This window comes from Theropithecus gelada, chromosome 5 (genome assembly GCF_003255815.1).
Source record: "Theropithecus gelada isolate Dixy chromosome 5, Tgel_1.0, whole genome shotgun sequence".
NCBI lineage: Eukaryota > Metazoa > Chordata > Mammalia > Primates > Cercopithecidae > Theropithecus > Theropithecus gelada.
The window spans coordinates 92,207,234-92,226,784 of NC_037672.1; the positions used below are offsets into that span (position 1 = coordinate 92,207,234).

At 34.8% G+C, this 19,551-nt stretch overlaps 1 protein-coding gene across 3 annotated transcripts in view; it reads left to right on the plus strand.

Moving 5' to 3' along the window:
• The window catches only part of NFXL1 (nuclear transcription factor, X-box binding like 1), a 68,307-nt gene extending 55,086 nt beyond the window's left edge, over positions 1 to 13,221 (plus strand). For all 3 annotated transcript variants that reach the window (XM_025386558.1, XM_025386555.1, XM_025386556.1), the window contains exons 20-23: positions 5,042 to 5,146; positions 8,508 to 8,594; positions 9,285 to 9,338; positions 12,123 to 13,221. In XM_025386558.1, the coding sequence (XP_025242343.1) occupies positions 5,042 to 5,146; positions 8,508 to 8,594; positions 9,285 to 9,338; positions 12,123 to 12,296 (420 nt within the window). In that variant the 3' untranslated portion in view covers positions 12,297 to 13,221. The remainder of the gene's footprint in view (positions 1 to 5,041; positions 5,147 to 8,507; positions 8,595 to 9,284; positions 9,339 to 12,122) is intronic.
• Positions 13,222 to 19,551: the final 6,330 nt, after the last annotated feature.

Here is a 19,551-nt window from a genome sequence, read left to right on the forward strand (position 1 = left end):
CAACATGTTTTGAAATATGTATACATTGTGGAATGGCTAAGTTGAGTTAATATATGCATTTTTTTATGGTGAGAACACTTAACATCTACTCTTAGCAACTTTTAAGAATACAATATATGTTATTAACTATAGTCACTGTTTTGTACAATAGATGTTTTGCATTTATTCCTCATATCTAACTGAAATTTTGTATACTTTGACCAAAATTCTCCCAATCCCCTTCTGTCCTTCAGTCACTGGCAACTACCATTCTGTTCTTTCACTTCTATGAGTTCAGCTTTTTTATATTTCACATATAAGTGAGATCATGTGGTATTTCTACTGGTTTTTTGTTTTTTTTTTGAGACGGAGTCTCACACTGTTGGAGTACAGTGGTGCAGTCTGGCTCACTACAACCTCAACCTCACAGGTTCAAGCGATTCTTCTGCCTCAGCCGCCCTAGTAGCTGATATTACAGGCACACGCCACTACGCCCAGCTAATTTTTTGTATTTTTAGTAGAAACAGGGTTTCACCATGTTGGCTAGGCTGGTCTTGAACCCCTGAACTCGTGATTTGCCCACGTTGGCCTCCCAAAGTGCTGGGATTACAGGTGTGAGATACTGTGCCCGGCTAGTATTTCTGCTTTTTAAAATTATTTATGAATTTGGTTTTCTCATTCCCATGCAAGCTTTTCTACTTTTTAGTTGGGAAAATTACTTAACTTCTCTGTAACTGAACTTGTTCATATATAAAATGGGGCACTAGTAATATCCACTTCAGAGTGCTGAGTATTATATGAGGTAATAATATGTAATGGACTTAGTTAATGGTAAGCACTATATATGTGGTAGTTATGGTGATTATGATTATCTACAAACAATATTGTTCTACAAGCGTTTCATAGTTCTTTTGAAAGAGGGCTTTTCCTATTATTGGAATTAAAGTGGAACATTTTGATGCAGACAGTGTTGTTTGTTGGTAAACCGTTTGGTATGACTTACTGAAGTGCTAGCAGAATGATGTTGAGAGCTGAGTAGAGTAGAAAAACCCTGTCCCACTTTGAGTGGGAAGGGTAATACATCTCATCTCTAAGTGAATATTTTAGAAAGACCTCTGTTTTTTGCTGTGAAATCTGTATTAAAGATAACCATCATTTTATCTTATGCATTCAAGTCAGCTTTCTTTATAACTGCTTTTCAGTTTTTTCAGAAATATAACCTGGGTTTTGAGATGACATATACTTACTTACACATCTAACAGGAAAATGTTCACGTGATTTAATTTTTTAAAGCAATGAAATATCACATATATACCTAAAAGTACATAATATAATATAAATATGTATATTTAACAGTTAAAAAGTGAATACCGTGTTAACTCTACCCAGGTCAAAAAATCAAGTAATGCTGACATACCAGAAATTTGTCAAGGTCCCTGTCTGACTATAGTTCCCATCATCTATCCTATAGGCTAACCACCCTTTTATAGTAATCCTTTCCTTCCTTTTATTTACAGTTTTTACTACCAGTATGTATATCTGCAGACAATATTGTTTGCCAATGTTAAAAGTTTAAAAGTATGCACTTTTGTGACTTGCTTATATATGTTTGTCATTTTTAATTGCATATAGCTGTAGTCCATTGATTCCATTGTATGAGTACACTATAATTTATTTGTTTTACTGTGGGTGGACATTTGAATAATTTCCAACTGGGGTTGTTATCAAAAATACTGCTGTAAACATTCTTGCTTTTGCAACCTGGTACATATGTGCACAGTTTTCTGTAGGCATGCAGTAGTGTAATTGCTTGGTCATAGGGAATGTTTAATTTCGACTTTAATAATATCAAATTGATTTCCAAAATGGTTGTATCAGTTTATAATCAGTAACTTTTCCAGTTACTGAAAAGTATCAGAAAGTTTTTCAACTTTCCATTGATGAAAGTTCTTGCTCTTTCACATCCCTACCAACATTTTGTGTGGTCAGCATTTTTTATTTTTGCCAGTCTTTTTGCATCTCATTGTGGTTTTAATTTGCATTCTCCGATTACTAGTGAGTTTGAATACATTTTCAGGATTAGAGGTATTACTTTTGCCTGTGGGACATATGTTGGATACCAACACAGTGTACACCTAGATGAGTTTCAGTTTTCCTAGTTGCAAATTGCAGAATCAATTTTGGCTTACTTATGGAAAAAAAAGGAGAGAGAAGACATTGTGGGGAGCATTTGGAAGACACTGGGGAGCAATTCACAGATTCTGAAGGAAATGCTATACCGTCAAGCTTTGGGAAAGGCAGGATCTCTGCAGCCTAAGGGGGCTTTACAGTGAGATGACTACTTAAACCACCATCTCGCTCTTTTAAGTTTTTAGATTCCCAAGACAGAAAACCTAATAGACTCACCATGGATCCAAGGGCTCCTTTTGGCACAGGCAGCCACAGTCAGGGAACTAGAATAGGTAGCATAGCCATGGCTGTGGCTACTGGGGGAATTATGGTGAACCAGGCAGCCATCCCAACGTATGTCTTCTACAACTTTTACCAGTATGTGGCAGGGTCACATGAAGGATTTAGAGAAAAAAAGATACCATTTATTGAAGGCAGAAGACCTAGCCAGAGAAAAGACAGACTTTGAAGATGTCAATGAAATTGTGAAGATGAGTATGAGGTCTTTTAGGAGGCAGAAAGATATAACATCAAGACCAGTGATTTTTAACCTTTCATCAGCCCCCAGCGCAACAGAATACTGTTTACAGTGAAAGATGACACTGTAATATAGCCATGATCCTATGTATTTTCAAAAGGTCTTCCTTTATTGAATCTGATAAGCTTCCCTCTTCACTTTCTCCTATAGAATCATTGATTTAAATGATAGATATCAGAGGCCGAGAAGGATCGGGGGAAGGGGATAAAGTGATGTTGATTAAGGTATATTTCCAAATAGCTAGAAGAGAGGACTTGAAATGTTCCCAAAACATAGAAGTGATCAATACTCAAGATGATAAATACCCTTAAATACCCTGACTTGATCATTACACATTCTACGTATGTAATAAAAAAATATTACATGTGCCCTATAAATATGTACAAATATTATGTATCAATAAAAATATAATAAATTTGAAGTGGAAGGGTTACTTTTTAAGAGACGATAACTAATGTAATTACCTTAGAGATTAATTAAGGAAAGAGGATATAGAGATGTATTTTGAGAGTAAGAATAAGTGGTAAGCTAATGCCAAATGTTTATGAAGTCTGGCTAGAGGCACTGGCAGGAATGAAGGTAAGAATGAAATTAAGCAATACAAAGGCTTGAAACAACCTCTGTGAGGTAAGTATTTGAAAATGAATAAATATTGAGCTTGTTAAGTAGTATTCAGTGTCCAGTATTAGATATAGGGAAAAACAAAACTGAAATCATTCAGAAATACCTGGACTTATTCTATTAATAGCCGTTCTCTGCCCTATAGTAGGATTAGTGGAAGTGCACAGTGTGAGTGATCTGAATTTAGTTTTAGTATGAATGCCTCAGCTAAAAATTAAAGAACAAAAAAAACCTAGTCGCACATTAGAAAGAGACTAAAGACAATGGAAAAGGATTCTAAATTTCTTAAAGTGAGTGGAGTCAGTAGTTCGAAAGATCAATCTGGTGAATCATAGAGATCAGTAATTAGAGAATTTAAATGTTTACTGAGGGTTCTACTATTTGGGAGGTATCTTTGTTAGGGATTATGACATGAGAGACACAAAGAAATGCAGATGTTCCTTGGTTTACAGTGGGCTTATGTCCTGATTAAACCTATTGTAAAACTGGAAAATGGTTTTAAGTTGTACCACCGTAAGTTGATGACTGTCTAAGACCATTGCCCTCAAGGAACTTATAATAATAACTTTTATTATAATAACTAAATATACTGAACTCATTTAATCCTCACAACAGCTTTATAAAGTACTAATTCTCTTTTACATGTGGAATTTACATGTGAAATTTTACATGTGAAACACAGAGAAGTCAGGTGACTTGCCTAAGATCCTGCAGTTAGTAAACAGATAATCTGGGACTCAGTTCCTGATAGTTTGACTTTGACATTTAACCCCTAACAAATAGTGTATTTTATATACATTCTGGTTGGAGAGAGAGAAATATATGAAGTACCTAAAAAAAATTGTTTTTTTGCAAAATTTCAAGACACCACAAGCAATGTTACAACAATTTAGAAACAGATTTCTTACTTAACTACTATTATTTATTTATATATAGGCAGATTATATCAGGCCATTATGGTGATTTAAGTCATGTCTTAAAGTGTGGATAAGATTTGAATAGACAGACCGTTAACATTCATCTTAACACTTGACTAGGATAGGAAGACAGTAAATAATTAAAGACATGGAGCATAGACATCATGGCAATTACTGAGTTGTTTTGGCTGCCTAAATGATATGCTTTACTATGTAGTCGAAAGGGTAAATGTTGTAGAATAAAAGGCTAAACAGTTATAACACAATATACAGTGGCTTAAGGACAGGGCATTTTCTTTTTTGTTTTTTTCCCACAGTGCAGTACAGGGAAGGTAGGTGTGTCATTGTATTCCATGTGTTCACCCATGAATCCAAGTCAGCTGGCGACTCTGCTCTCTTTGGCACATGGTTTCTATTATTGCTCCAGCTTTCATCATTTCCAGCACATGGGGAAGAGAAGAACATGAAGTATACTCTTGAAATGATTTGAAGCATGAATCACCTGTACTTGCTTACATTCCATTGACCAGAACTTAGTTACATGGCTAAAACTAGCTACAAGGGTGGCTGTAAGATATACTGTTGGAGTGGAGCTGGGGAGAATATTTAATTAAATTTAATTAAATTATATATATATATAATTAAATATTTAAAATAATTTAAATCTAAAAGAAAAAATAGTTTACAAATTAGCCCATTAGCTAGGATTGATCGACCCTTTGTGTGATGGACTCTCTTAAAACTGTTGGGGTTTAGGGGAAGGTAGAGTATGATCAAGATGTAAGTATGTAATTCCTTTATTTTGGTTTTATTTTAGCTTCCTTGTGGTCATAGATGCAAAGAGATGTGTCATCCCGGTGAATGTCCCTTTAATTGCAACCAGAAGGTAAAACTTAGATGTCCTTGTAAAAGAATAAAAAAGGTAAATATTTTAAGTTATTGAAAATACTTTTCTATATAAATTGTTTTTGTGTGGTTTTCTTGTTTTTGTTTTTTGGTCTATATGTTTTGGTAGTTGTTTGGCTTTTTTTTTTTTTTTTTTTTTGCCTTTTAATTTTAAGGTTTTACTTAATAGAATCTTTTTATTATTAAAATGAGCCTACTTGTTCTGTAAACACTTATTTTAAAAATAAGCTTTGGTGATTTAATTTTCTGCAATTTAATAGTAAAAGGAAAATTATTTTTTATGTTAGAACCAAGTTCAATGCCCTCTGTTGGTCAATGGGCTTTAGATTTGACGTCTTTGAACAGGTAACACAATGTAACGGATAGAATGTTTCATCACTTAAGAAATGGCTTAAGGTTAACTTTGTTGCTATTATTTATGAAATGCTTTTTACCATCAGTATTGTCCTTTGAAAATACTGCCTTAGGCCGGGCGCGGTGGCTCACGCCTGTAATCCCCGCACTTTGGGAGGCCGAGGCGGGTGGATCACAAGGTCAGGAGATCGAGACCATGGTGAAACCCCGTCTCTACTAAAAATAGAAAAAATTAGCCGGGCGCAGCGGCGGGTGCCTGTAGTCCCAGCTACTCGGGAGGCTGAGGCAGGAGAATGGCGTGAACCCGGGAGGTGGAGCTTGCAGTGAGCCGAGATTGCGCCACTGCACTCCAGCCTGGGCAACAGAGCAAGACTCCGTCTCAAAAAAAAAAAAAAAAAAAAAAAAGAAAATACTGCCTTAAAAAGACCTCATATGAATAGCCTTATAAAGTAAAATAACATTTAAACTTGGAAAGAACTAATTTTAAGATAAAATGATGGTAACAGAGGAGTAAATGGGCAAAAACTAATGATTACAAAGCCTGATGGAAACAAACTATATACTGCTCAACAAAACTTATGAAGGAAAATGTAGTGACCTAATAGTCTTTTTCTTAATTCTGTTTCCTTAATCTTTCCTATTGGCAATGCTTACTCCTTTGAAACCAACTTTTTTGACCTCTGATTTACCCTATCTCAGTTATAGTCGTTAACTCCTTTTTTCCTTCCTATTCGTATTGTCATTCCCTAAAGCTTGTCTTTTTCATGTCTTGAAATTCACTTTTATTTATCCATGTGATGGATATGTATTGAGGATCTTTTATAGGTCCTTTGCCTTTCATTTTTGTTCATAGTTTCTGATATGTTTTCCTAGGATAGGGAACTTCTGAATTTAAATTTATATACTTGGCCTTTTAGGGAGTGGAATCTTTAAGTTTCAGAAATTTAAATTGACCACCTGTATATGAAAATAAATACTTGGTCAAGCCACTTTTAATCTAAGATGTCTCTTAAGTTTTCTGTGAAATCTCATGTCTTGTCCAAGTGCCGTATGCCACCCACCCGTTAGTACTTTGGAACAACTCTTTCCTGGGCTTTGGCCACAACTTCGTGACCCATTTCCTTGTCTCTAGTCACGCCATTTCCCTGTTCTAAATTCTTCAATGGCTCTTCATCACTTATGGAAAAAGTGCATTGTATAAGAAATGTGTGGGTATATGCAGACTTGGCATACCAGGGAGGCTGTGATAAGACATTTGCCTGCTTGTTCAGTCTCATCATCTAGCAATCATCTCTGTTAATCTGTTACTTAAGTGCCCTAATACATATATTGTACCCTCACTTAGCTTAGGCTGTGGCAATGTATATATTTCTTTTTCTATGTAAAATACAATGTTTTTTTCCTTTACCTCTCTGCTGACTAGAATCCTGCTAATACTTATTGCAAGCACTTCCTTATTTGAGAAGGTTTTCCTTCCCGAGGTTCCCTTGGGAAGGCTTAGCTGTTCCTTCCTCTTGACTTTCTTTGTACTGGGTTCATAATGTAGAGCTTTGTGATTCTAGGTATCTGTAACCGTGTTTCCTCATCTGTAAAGTAGAGTTTATAGAGAGTTATTGAAAGGAATAAAAGAGGTAGTGCTTATATAGCATTTAAAACAATGCTATGTTTAATAAATAGTAGCTGCCATTACTATTGTTATTTATTTAGCACTTAACAGATTATTATACTGTTTATTTCTTACTGTGTTCCATTTCCCTGTCATAGTGTTTAGCATATAAGATACTCTGTAAGTATCTTCTGAATGAGAAAAAATAAAATCCTCTTCTAGGCTGATGGACTTAATGTCTGTAAACACACGATACTTATTTTTGTCTCCAGTGTTTGTTCGTGTTAATTTTATTCTGTCTGGACTGTCTTTGGAGGAAAAGACTATGTTTATCTCTAAATTGAGCCGAAAACGAAGAACTAAGAAATTAAAAAAAAAAAAAAAAAAACCATCCAAGTAATAAAATTCCATGCTATAAAATGCTTTCACTAAACACACTTTACTCAGGATTTGGTAATCTCATGTCTAAACTGTGGTAGATTTGAACGAAAAACTAGAGTCTGAGGTTCTGGTGAGACAGGAGAAACTGATACAAATTAGATATACTGAGAGTAAAAGTGACATTGGCAGCAATAAATGAATGAATAAAAGATAGATAAACATACTACAAAAGGCAGTCTAAGACTAATATAAAAACCACTCTTCTACTCAGTAGGTCATCGTTTTATTCTGTCATAGTACAGAAATTGGTCATAGTTTTGATGTCAACACATCAAAAACAGTAGATCAGTGTTCTTTCATTAAGGAGGTAGCGAGGTGCCAACATAAGCTTTAGAATAATTTTCATCTATACTTAAAAAAAGTTTAACAGTCAAGAGAAAAATTTGTAGCTCCCTAGAAAACTCTCTAGAGCTGCACTATCTGAGATGGTAGCCACTAGTCACATGTGGATATTTAAATGCAAATTGTAATGAATTAGCATAAAATAATATTAAAAATTTGGTTCCTCAGTTTCACCACCCACATTTCAAGTGCTCAGTAGCCATATGTGGCTAGTGCTACTCTGTGGACTAATGCAGATTTACAACATTTCCATCCCACACACATACCAGGAAGCTCTGTTGGACAGCACTTTTGTAGAACCTTGTATTCCCTGGACATTTTATAAGAATAACAAACAATAAAGAAAAGTAAAGAAGAAAAACAACATTGGAGCTAAGTCTGATAGTGGCATGTAGTAATTATTAAGTGGATTTAAAAAATTTTTTGGTATTATCTTTTTTAAGTTAAGAGAAAATAAGAGAGTAATCACTATTTGAACCAGATATTTAATGCTTGCAACCATATCATCATTAAATATTAAGTCACATCAAATAATACTTATAACCTTAAGCTATTAGATAAACTTTGCTTTTTTATGGCAGACAGGACTTTGAGGGGAAAATCATTTAAAATTTGAAAATTGGGTTGTTTGTAGGAATTGCAGTGCAACAAAGTACGTGAAAATCAGGTTTCAATAGAATGTGACACAATGTGCAAGGAAATGAAGCGGAAAGCATCTGAGGTAATGTCTCGTTAAATATCATTTTAAAGGCTAGTGGCCTTTCTCTTCTTATTTTGTGTATTTGTGTGCTTATTAAAAACAACTTGAAATCTCATTTTTTTGCCTTTATAATAAAAGCCTAGTTTTATAGGCCTATTTTGAATGGCAGATTGGGATTTTCATTGCCTAGTGTATATCAAGACTTTTCGTCTTCTACGCCCGCTACAAGATTTTGAGATTCTTTGCTGCTTGGGTTATCTCTAGTGTTACTGTTTCCCTCCATTGACCCAATCAGTGATCTCTTGATTTTGTTTGAAAGTAAGGATTCCCTTCCGTGATAACACATTTGAGATAAATTTAACTCTAGAGAAACAACAGTATTTAATAATTAATTCTAGATTCTTAATACAGCAAAGAGGAAAAAAGGCAATTTTAAAATTTACTGTTACAATGTTTTAACTCTGTAATATTGATATTACTTGTTAAGCTGAAATGTTCATATAAGGTATAACACTCCACCATCACCACCTTCAGTTTATTAGATAGTGCCTTGGTAAAACCTTGTCTCAGTATAGCATTTACATTTCTTTAAATGATTTCAAGCTCCTAAAAGTTGATATGGGTTAATAGAACCTGGATGGGTAGATGTTAAAATTCCATATAAAATGTGATGACTAAATTGTAAATTGACTTTTGAATGTGTATAAACAGATAAAAGAAGCAGAAGCCAAGGCTGCTTTTGAAGAAGAAAAACGAAGACAACAGGTAACCAAACAAAATACCCAGATTTACGTCTCTTAGCATCATTGCTAGATTTTGTGCAAACACAGGATATGTTCCAAGGTCAAACTAAGGGCTAGTCTCTGTTGTGAACTGAAAATAACATAGTTCTTGTAAAACAAAAATGAGCCATCTACTAAGTTCACTTTAAGCATACTGAAACTCTGAGAAGGTATGAGATCTCATATATTCCCAAATTTTTTTTTTTGTATTGGAAATTTTTTTTTGTATTGGAAATTTTTTTTTTTTTTTTTTTTTGTATTTACTTTCTTGCCAATATCATTCATACTTGAGCCAGAAGAATTTTAATTCCTCCTTTGGCTGGGGAGTGAGAGTGAGCGAATCATCACCATTGTAAGGCATCTTCTGGAGACCTTGAGTTTACTTATCTAAAAGTATTTGAGTTCTATTTTACTGACTTGCAGACCACCTGTAACAAATAAGTGCAGTTTACTAATCAGTACATTTATTTTAATAATATGTTCCCATATTTCCCTATTAGACCTTTAAATACAGGATTATAACCTGTTTTTTGTTGTTACCAAGATAACAAGTACATTCCCGATACTCCATGTTTAAGTATTTACTTTATTGATCATATACTTCAATGAGTAGCTTGACTTTCTAATAGTGATGTATTACTTTTTATTATTATTTGTCAGTTTGTATCTTGAAATGCTTTATACTTATCAGATTATATTGTATACCAAACTACTGCCTTTATGAATGATGAGATTGAAACTTGCATGATTTGCATGAATGAGGAAATTCAAACTTTGATGAGTTGTAGGAACAATTAGAACGATTAGGAACATTAGAAGCAATTCATGTAGTAAATAATGGTTGGCCAAGATGACCTTTGAGATTTTATGGTTCTGTAAAGTTGCTTTGCCTCATATCCCCAAAATAAGTTATCAGAGCTAATATAGTAAAACGTAAGTTGGCTGGAATCCTAGGAGATTAAGTTATTAAGAGCAGTTTAGTATGTTTTCTTCTTATTCCCTTTGCTATCTTTTTATAAATTGTCATGGATGAAAATCTTAAATACATTCTCTGTTTACTGACTCTTTAAGCAGAATATAATCAGTCCTTAGTATATGTATGTTCTGCATCTGTGAATTCAACCAACCACAGATCGAAATTTTTTTCAAAACAAGTAAAAAAAAATACAACAATAAAAAATAATACACCTTTTAAAATACAGTGTAACACCTATTTACGTAGCATTTACATTGTTATAGGAATGTAATAGGAAATCTAGAGTGATTTAAAGTATACAGGAAGATGTTTGTATGGTATTTGCAAATCCTGCACTATTTATATAGAGACTTGATCATCCTCAGATTTTTATATCCAAGGGGATCCTAGAGCCAATTTCCTACAGATACTGAGGGATCACTGTATACAGCACATAATATATACTTGGTGACTGTGAGTCACCATTTAACCCTCAGTTATTTTATTGTGTCTGTGATCCTCAAGTTTGCCTGCTTTTAAGATGTTTTGACGTTTTTCTATGTATCTGAAACTAACCACTTGGGAGTAGTCTGACATTTTGACTCATTGAAGAATGCCACTTTGTATTAAACTAAGTTTATTATTAGATCTTTTTCAAGTGTGGTTTATGGCCACAGTAATGGATATGTGAACTAAAGTTTACATTTCCTCCTGTTAAATAACTATTTACAAAGTTTTATGTAGATATTATTAAATACATACATATTTTAACTATTGTCTTAATTATGCACTATAGCATATTACATTATTATGTATAAAAGTTTCATAAGTACTTAGCAGTAAGATAACAATCCACATTTGATATTGAATGCAATTCAGTTACCTTCTTTTAGTACTAGTTTAAAATGTTTAAAATATTCATTTTGATTTTAAAGCGTGAATAATTTTTTCCTTTGAAGAATTTTTACTATTTTAAAAAAATGTACTTGGTAGAGAAGAATCGAGTTTTGGCAGCTTTTTTCTCTTTACTCACTTGAATTTCGTTCTTAAAAGCCACTAATGTTTATTGCATGCATTGTAAACAACTAGAATTATAGGTATCTTCATTCTCACTAGGCATCACAGCACTTGCTAGAAGCTTTATAGAATGACGGTTCTATAATAATTGGATTGAAGTATAATGGTGTCAATGTATAAGACCAGTGTCTATTTTAGAGCACCCTGATTTAATAAGACATTTTATTTTATTGTTTATTTTTATTTTTTTGAGACGGAGTCTCTCTTTGTCGCCCAGGCTGGAGTGCAGTGGCGCGATCTTGGCTCACTGCGAGCTCCGCCTCCTGGGTTCATGCCATTCTCCTGCCTCAGCCTCATGAGTAGCTGGGACTACAGGCACCTGCCACCATGCCCGGCTAATTTTTTGTGTTTTTAGTAGAGACGGGGTTTCAAACTGTTATCCAGGATGGTCTCGATCTCCTGACCCTCGCGCCTCGGCCTCCCAAAGTGCTGGGATTACAGGCGTGAGCCACTGTGCCCGGCCTAATCAGACATTTTAATATTTAGTGTCATAGTCAGCCCTACAGTTTGAAATATTCTCTTCTGTTATCTCCCAGTCTCCTTTCTGCTTACCTAAACCCTGAATTTGTTGAATACAATCAGTGGTGGAGAGTGGTGTTTTAAAACAATCAAATAAACATATTGACTATATATCATTACTGTTAAAACATTACCCAAATTGATTTTTATGTGAATGGGAAGTTTCAAATCAACATATGCATTGAATTTAATTAAAATGATGCTATTTTTATTTAGGCTGAACTAGAAGCTTTTGAAAACAGACTGAAGGGTCGTCGGAAGAAGAACAGGAAAAGAGATGAAGTGGCAGTGGAGCTATCACTATGGCAAAAACATAAATATTATCTCCTTTCAGTGTGTGGAGCTGTGGTTGTGGTGTTTGCATGGTATATCACCCATGATGTCAATTAAAAAAAGTTCCTATCTTTTAATATAACTCAGATTGGATTTAGATAAGTTGTTAAATTTGAAATATTAGAAAATGTATATTATAGAACATGATATATATTTACATTCATCTCTGTATTCTCTTTCAGCTGTTGTTAGAAGGACAGAATGTTAAACTTTATCTTAATTAGTATACTAGAAAGGGCAGTATAACACTGTTTAAAGTGAAAGCATGACTGAAATTGTAAAATATTTCATAAGGCTTAGAGGCAGAGTAACGTGTGTTTTTTTTTCATTGGGCTTCCTTGTACTAACTTAGTTTTTTCATTTAACATTTCAAACCAACACTTTAAAACATAGTTCAGATGAAACTGAGCCATATATGCAGTAAGAGAAATATTTCTTAATGTTTTGGTTACTTATTGTAGAGTACTTTTCTTGATCCTGTTAACTTTGTACTTTTTTAAAAAAGTGATTCTCTAACAGGCCCCTTAAATTGTGACATGAAGGTGTATAATTAGATTTCAGATGTTGGTTTATTAGTGAGGAATTTTTGTCAATAAATGTCATGTGGCTTGTTCTTCAGAGTATATAGTTATTTTCAACAAATACCAAGCTAGATTCCTCACATGTGGCTATTTTTTATGTAAGAAGCTTTTCACTGAAGTTGGCATGTTTCGTAAAACTTGTATGTGTCTTTTAAAAATAAGAATAAAAGGAAAATTAGTATTTATGAAGAATATGTACTGACAACAGGGCTTATGAGCTTTATGTACTTTAATCTCATTTCTCTTTGCCACGATCTTAAATAGATTTCAGCTGAAAATAATCAGTTATTATGAAAACAAATGGAGAAATATCAGTAAATCAAATGTTTGAATTATAATTCCTTTCAAATAGTTTTACTATTTATATGATTAATGTTTACATTAAAATTTTTCATACCAAATTTGTAATCTAGAATATTTATTATTAGCTAAAATATTCAGGAGCCTATAATTTTAAGTTAGGCATTAGTGTCAATGTATAAAATTCTAATACTTCATGTGGAAGACATTCATTGATGTATACCTAAAAGTATCTAAAAGTGGTAGAAATGTGTTTTAAGCAGAAGTAGGAAGTAGGATTTTAAAATTTTGCTGGATCTAATTCAAACTTTAGTGTCATATTCTTTTTTTTTTTTTTTTTTTTCCTCTGTTGCACAGGCTGGAGTGCAGTGGCATGATCTCAGTTCACTGCAACCTCCACCTTCTGGGTTCAAGTGATTCTTGTGCCTCAGCCTCCCAAGTAGTGAGGATTATAGGCATGTGCCACCAAACCCAGCTAATTTTTTTTTTTTTTTGTATTTTTAGTAGAGATGGGGTTTTGCCACGTTGGCCAGGCTGGTCTCGAACTCCTAGCCTCAAGTTATCTGCCCACTTCATCCTCCCAAAGTGCTGGGATTACAGGTATAAGCCTCCACACCTGGCCCTAAGTATTAGCTGCTGTCCAGAATTAAAGGACAGTCATTCCTTTCTTCATGGGTGTTTTGATTTTAGAATTGTTAACCTTTCCCAGTGGTAGAATTACAGGGCTGGCATTTCAGAAGCTCTAAATCAGATACACTAAAAGTTGAGTGTTAAGGGAACAACCGGGTGTCTACATGGAAAGTCATTTCCATCTATGCCAGAATCTTGGCCTATTAAGTGAACATGAGACCTAGTTCATATCTGTTGTTTGTAGGGCTTCTGTACTTGCTAATTTTTTTTTTTTTTTTCCCAATTTGGGGAAAATAATTTAAGAGCAGAAGAAGGAGACTGAATGAATGGTATATGAAGTTGTTTGTTGTTTTTTCATCTTTTTGGCTAGCTCAGAGCATAATTAATTTACCCAAAGTCACACAACTATTCCTTCACTTATTCAATCAACAGATGTGTTTCCTATATGTCAGGAACTTTCTATGTTTTGGAGATAATGGTGGTCTTTCCTCCTATATTGCTAAGGCACAGACAAGCACAGGCAGGTAATAGACATAAAAAATGAACATGATTTAATGTGTGGTAAGTGGTATTCAAGAAAATAAGAGGAATAGTATAGAATGTGGTGGAAGTAGGGGGTACAAGGACACTGGCTAACCTAGAATGGTAAAATCCCTCTGAGATGGGGACATTTGAGCCGTGACCTGAATGACCTCCATTTGAAGATCTGTGAAAAATCTATACAAGAGAAAGCATTAAGTACAGAGTCCCCAGGTTGGGAAGTGCTTGGCACACCTGAGGAGCAGAAAGAAGGGCTGGTGTGGCTGGAGCCTAATGAAATTTAAATTGAGAGGAGGATATGTCTAGGCCAGTTTATGTCATGCTTGATAGACCAGGGTAAGAAATGTAGGTTGCATTTCAGTTGCAGTGGACAGCACTGGAAAGCGTTAAACAAGGAAGAGCCTTTTTTGTTGTTGTTGTTGTTGTTTTTTTTTTTTTTTTTTTTTTTTAGGGACCGCTGGCTACAATATGGAGAGAAGACTATAATGGTACAGGGACAAGTTAAGTTTTATCTAAGTAGTTATACTGATTTGTTCTGAGGGAAATAAAGTAATGCATATTGTCCTTTTAGCTTCAGTCTGAGCAAATTAGAGAAGGAATGGAAAAATTTACCAAATAGCCACTAACAATGGCCTAAGATTGTGAATGTGATGGTCTTGTTTTCCTACTTACTTGTGGCATTAACAAAGTGTGTTAGCTTCCTATTTGAAATTTGTGGAATATGTATGTTGAAATCTTAGTTTTTCAGTTTAAACACTTTTAGGAATTGACAAACAGTGTTGGTTTTTCAGTCAATTTCACATCTAAATTAAATGAAAACAATCTCAAATAAGTATAATTGCTACTGAAATTGCCAAAGAAATTTTACTGAGGCAAAGCAGTGAAAACATTTGCCTTCTATAAAGAGGTTATGATGCTTGAACTTAATGGCTATGAAGGTTAAACATTTTAAATACAGATTAATCTCTGTGCTAGTGTTTAGAGAGAGATGACATATAAGAATTTTTTTGGCTCTTCATGTTATTTTAAATGCTCATGAGTAATACCAGAAACAGACTTTATTTGGAAATAGATACACTATTTAAGACAAAATTTGAAGAGATTTATTTTGAAGTGTTCCATTTTTCTTTGAGAAATATTTTTTTTTCTTTGCCTAGATACCTGGCACAGTGATGAACTTAATAAAGACTCTGTCCTCACTATGCATATGGTCTGTGTTGCGTGTTCTTCCACATAAGCAAACAGGTGAAGATTAAGCCAGGCCAAGAGAGCCGTGGGAAAGAAGGGCCACCCATGTGGGGGATCTAGCCCACTGCCAAGGGTGACTTTTTAGGATGCTTGGACCTCATCCATCCTTTTATAATCAAGATTATTAAAACAGTGGGAGATGCTGTATGCTGATCTCCAGAAGAACAAAGGATTAGTTGGGTGTTAAACCAAGAGCACTAAAGGTGCAGCAGTAGCCAAAATTTTTGGTATAGGACAAAATTTTTGTCCTATATACCTATATAAATTTTGGTATAGGACCAGGTACAGGACAGTAAAGGGAAGGCTGTAAAAAGAACCTCTTGAGGACCCAGGTGACTCTAGCTGTTAATGTCTGCCTGTCCTTGGATATTGGGAACTGAAGCAGATATCTAAGCTGTAGAGCTAGAGATGACATGAGATAGCTCTGTCTCTTCTTGGGTCTGTGGAAGTTGCCGTCTTTATTAAAGAGTGGCAGTGTTTAGAGAACTCTAAGACCCAAGGCTTATGAGGCAGGCTGGGGAGATTCCAGGGTGAGGAAGAAGGAAAGTACTAGCTACTACCTCCTAGAAGAGATGCGAGAATTTGGGAGTGGTGGGAGGAACTGAGAGACCCTCTGATCTCCAGCGACTTAAAGAGACAAGCAAGACCAGGTATCCACCTGCGAAGCCAACTTTTATATATTTTAGAATCTTGGCATATTGAACAAGCTCAGGTCTATTGCTTACTAAGCTTCTGTTCTTGCTAAGTTTCCAATTAGTAATTTAAGTCGTGCTATGAAGGATTATATGCAGTTTGAAACTCCACAGTCCAGATTCATTTGAGTTAACACCCTGTATCCCATATATGTATTCTTTTAATATATCACCTAATATTTCCAAAGCCCCCCCAGTCACTTTCATCTGGTCATCCTCTATTCACAATACTTTTTCCTCATAGCACTAACTAGTACCTGTCCTCATATTAAGTGTCTGTTTATTATCTACCTCCTTCCCTGGAATGTAAACTTCATGAGGGCAGGAGTGCAGTTTCATTTATTACTATAACCTCAGAGTAGAGAAGCATGCCTGGCCACATAGTAGATGCTAGTATTCGTTTCCTAGGGCTGCTGTAACTAATACTGTACATGAGTGACTTAAAACAACAGAAATTTGTTCTCTCACAGTTGAGGTGGCCAGAAGTCCCAAACCAAGATATAACAAATTATATCTGCAAAGCCCTTATTTCCACAGAAGGAAGGTGACATTCTGAGGTTCTGGGTGGACATTAATTTGGCAGGGAGTAGTTGGGGGACACTAACCTACCACAGTGCTCAGTAAATATTTATTGGGTGAATGAAAATTCAGAGTGTATTCTAAGATGTAAACTCCTTGGACATTTTCATCATGGTCTTCTCTTAATAATTGGTACAAAAGGTAAGGATTGGTTTGTGGTCCAAAATTTTTTAGGCTCCAATTCTGCTTCTACCACTTTCTACTTGTGAGATCTTAGGGAAGCTATTTAAGTTTGTAAGCCTCAGTTTCTTCTGTAAAATGGTGACAATAAGAAATAACAGGGCCCAGGAAGTTTTACCTATTATGTGTCTACAGCTATTTTAAAACACTTTCTATGTGTAATCCTCATAACAGCCATATCAGGTGAGCCTATTACGCTTCTCATTTTATGACAAAGGAAACTAGATTTGTTTCAAGAATGAAAAACCCAGAAAATTATATGTCACTTTATGAAGTGCTTGGCACATAGAACAGCTTAGCCGCAATAATATAGATATGTGACTTTACCTCGTAACTTTAAGACATCTCAAATTGATTCACAAATCAGAAAAAAAGTCTGTTGTGAAGTGAGGCATCTCAGTTTTTTCGCATATGATTACTGTCATTGAGGGTGTTCTGTCCCTGGGAGGACTGGGTGGGATGCTGACCAAAGGTAGGGGCATATTTAGGCAGTGAAATTGCAGTGTGAGACCCCTCTGTAGCACTAGGTATGTGAGAGGACTACAAATAAAATTCCTTTGAAATTTCTTACGGGGTCAGATATTACCTCCTTCCCAAGACTACTATGGTATATTAGAGTAGGGGATTGATGTCCCAGAAATACTATGTACAGCAAACAGAACATTTACACAAATTGCTTTTATCAGATACTGAAAATATCAGTGGGTTAGAGTGTATTATAGTACATATGGATATGTTGTATTCCCCCTTTCGACTAAATAAACTCTCCCCTCTCTGCAACAGGTAAATTTCCAGTTTACCTGTTTCTTGCTGTTTTTATTTATTTTTTTATTTTGCAGGCTTTGCAGCTTTATATCTCAGCTGAAAATATTACATTCTAACTCCCCAAAGCTATTCTGACATTATTTGCAAGTATTTTTTCATAGTTTACATGTTTGTGTATTTGTTTAATATATTCCACAAGACTAAAAGTCTTGGTGAGGGTAGGAACTCTGTCTAGGTTGTTCATCTGGCAGCCAGCAAACCCAAAATAAATATTAGTTGAATGAATAGCTAAATAGATGAGCCATGGGGTAGCATATCTGTTTTAGCTACTGCTTGCCTGTTATCCTCGGATGCTGCTTGCTTCTCCAAGATCTCGTTCTTGTTCTTAAATTGTCTTCAGTTGTAGTACTAAGTACTAATTTGATCTATAATGTGGTATGTGCTGAAGTTTGCTCTGTAAAATCACCGTTTCCTGAGGTATATTCAATACCTTTAATTTTTCCATAAATCTCTTCAAGGTTTGTGTGTGTTTTCTTTTAAATGATCTAACTAGTTGGATGTATTCTTGAAGTGCTAGACAATAAAAGTTTCAATAGGCTAGAAGTGTTTCTTTTTGTAAAATTGTTTTAAGAAACTAGATGATGGTTGTCACTTAAAGCTGAAATGCAAATGTAGCTAGTTTTTTTTAAAGAATAATTCAAATAGGTCATTAAAGATTACTGTGAGCACACTGCATATTCTAATCAGTTTGACTATGTTTTGAGACTTCTAATAGTTTATGATTCTTGACATTTTAAAAGTTTATTACAAAGAATATAAAACATCTTTACCCTCATTATATCATTACCTTCATGCAAAGAATACCTCATATATTAATTCTGGTGCTGTTGGTAACTAGAACTGGTCGGGTTTTCTTGCTAAAAGGAAGTTTAACAAATGTTTATTTTACACCATTAATGCAATTAGCTTTAGTTCTCAGAGCAACTAAAAGTGGAAAAGTGAAAAAGTGAGGGAGATTGAGGGACCCTGTCTATCTCAAATCCACTGAGTTAGCTACTTTAATTTCATAGTCCCTGTAGTACCTCCACCAGAGGGCAGAAAGTGGAAGAGAAAGGAGATGAAATAGAAACTTGTACTTGGCCTCAGAATACCTGTAGAAACCTTAGCAATTGAATCCAACCCTCACGTTATAGGTTGAGTTAACTGTGACCCAGAAAGACTACGTGATTTGCTCACGGTGGATCTGTCAGATGCATCTCTTAGGTTCTTGATTCCCAGACTGGCGCTGCGATGATTGTGTGTGATGAGGTAGTATCTTAGTAAGAACACAATCCAGAAGTCACTGCCTCAGCTACTTTCTAGCTTGTGTAGGCTGGTTACTTCAACTCCCTGATTCTGCTTTCTTTTCTCTAAAATAAAATAATAGCTTCTTCCTCAGAGTAGTTGGTGGAACTAAAAGAATACATGTAAAGTGCTTAGTATGACACCTGCCACATAGTATGAGCTGAATTATTGTGAATTATGTTAAATTTGTCAGATACTGGTTTACAAATCTGATGTTAGAATAACATGGAATCAGTGTTTCAGTCATTTTACTATACATATGCAATATTTTCTACATTTGATCTCACTTCAGAAACAAAATACTGATTCCCCCCCTTTTACAAATGTGTATTTTCCCAGCAATAATTTTCAAGAACAAGTGCTTGGCCCATATTTTGTTGTCTCTACATGACTTTAGATAATGGGGATGCATTTATTCAATAACCTCATGAGTAATTTTCAAAATTTCCATTG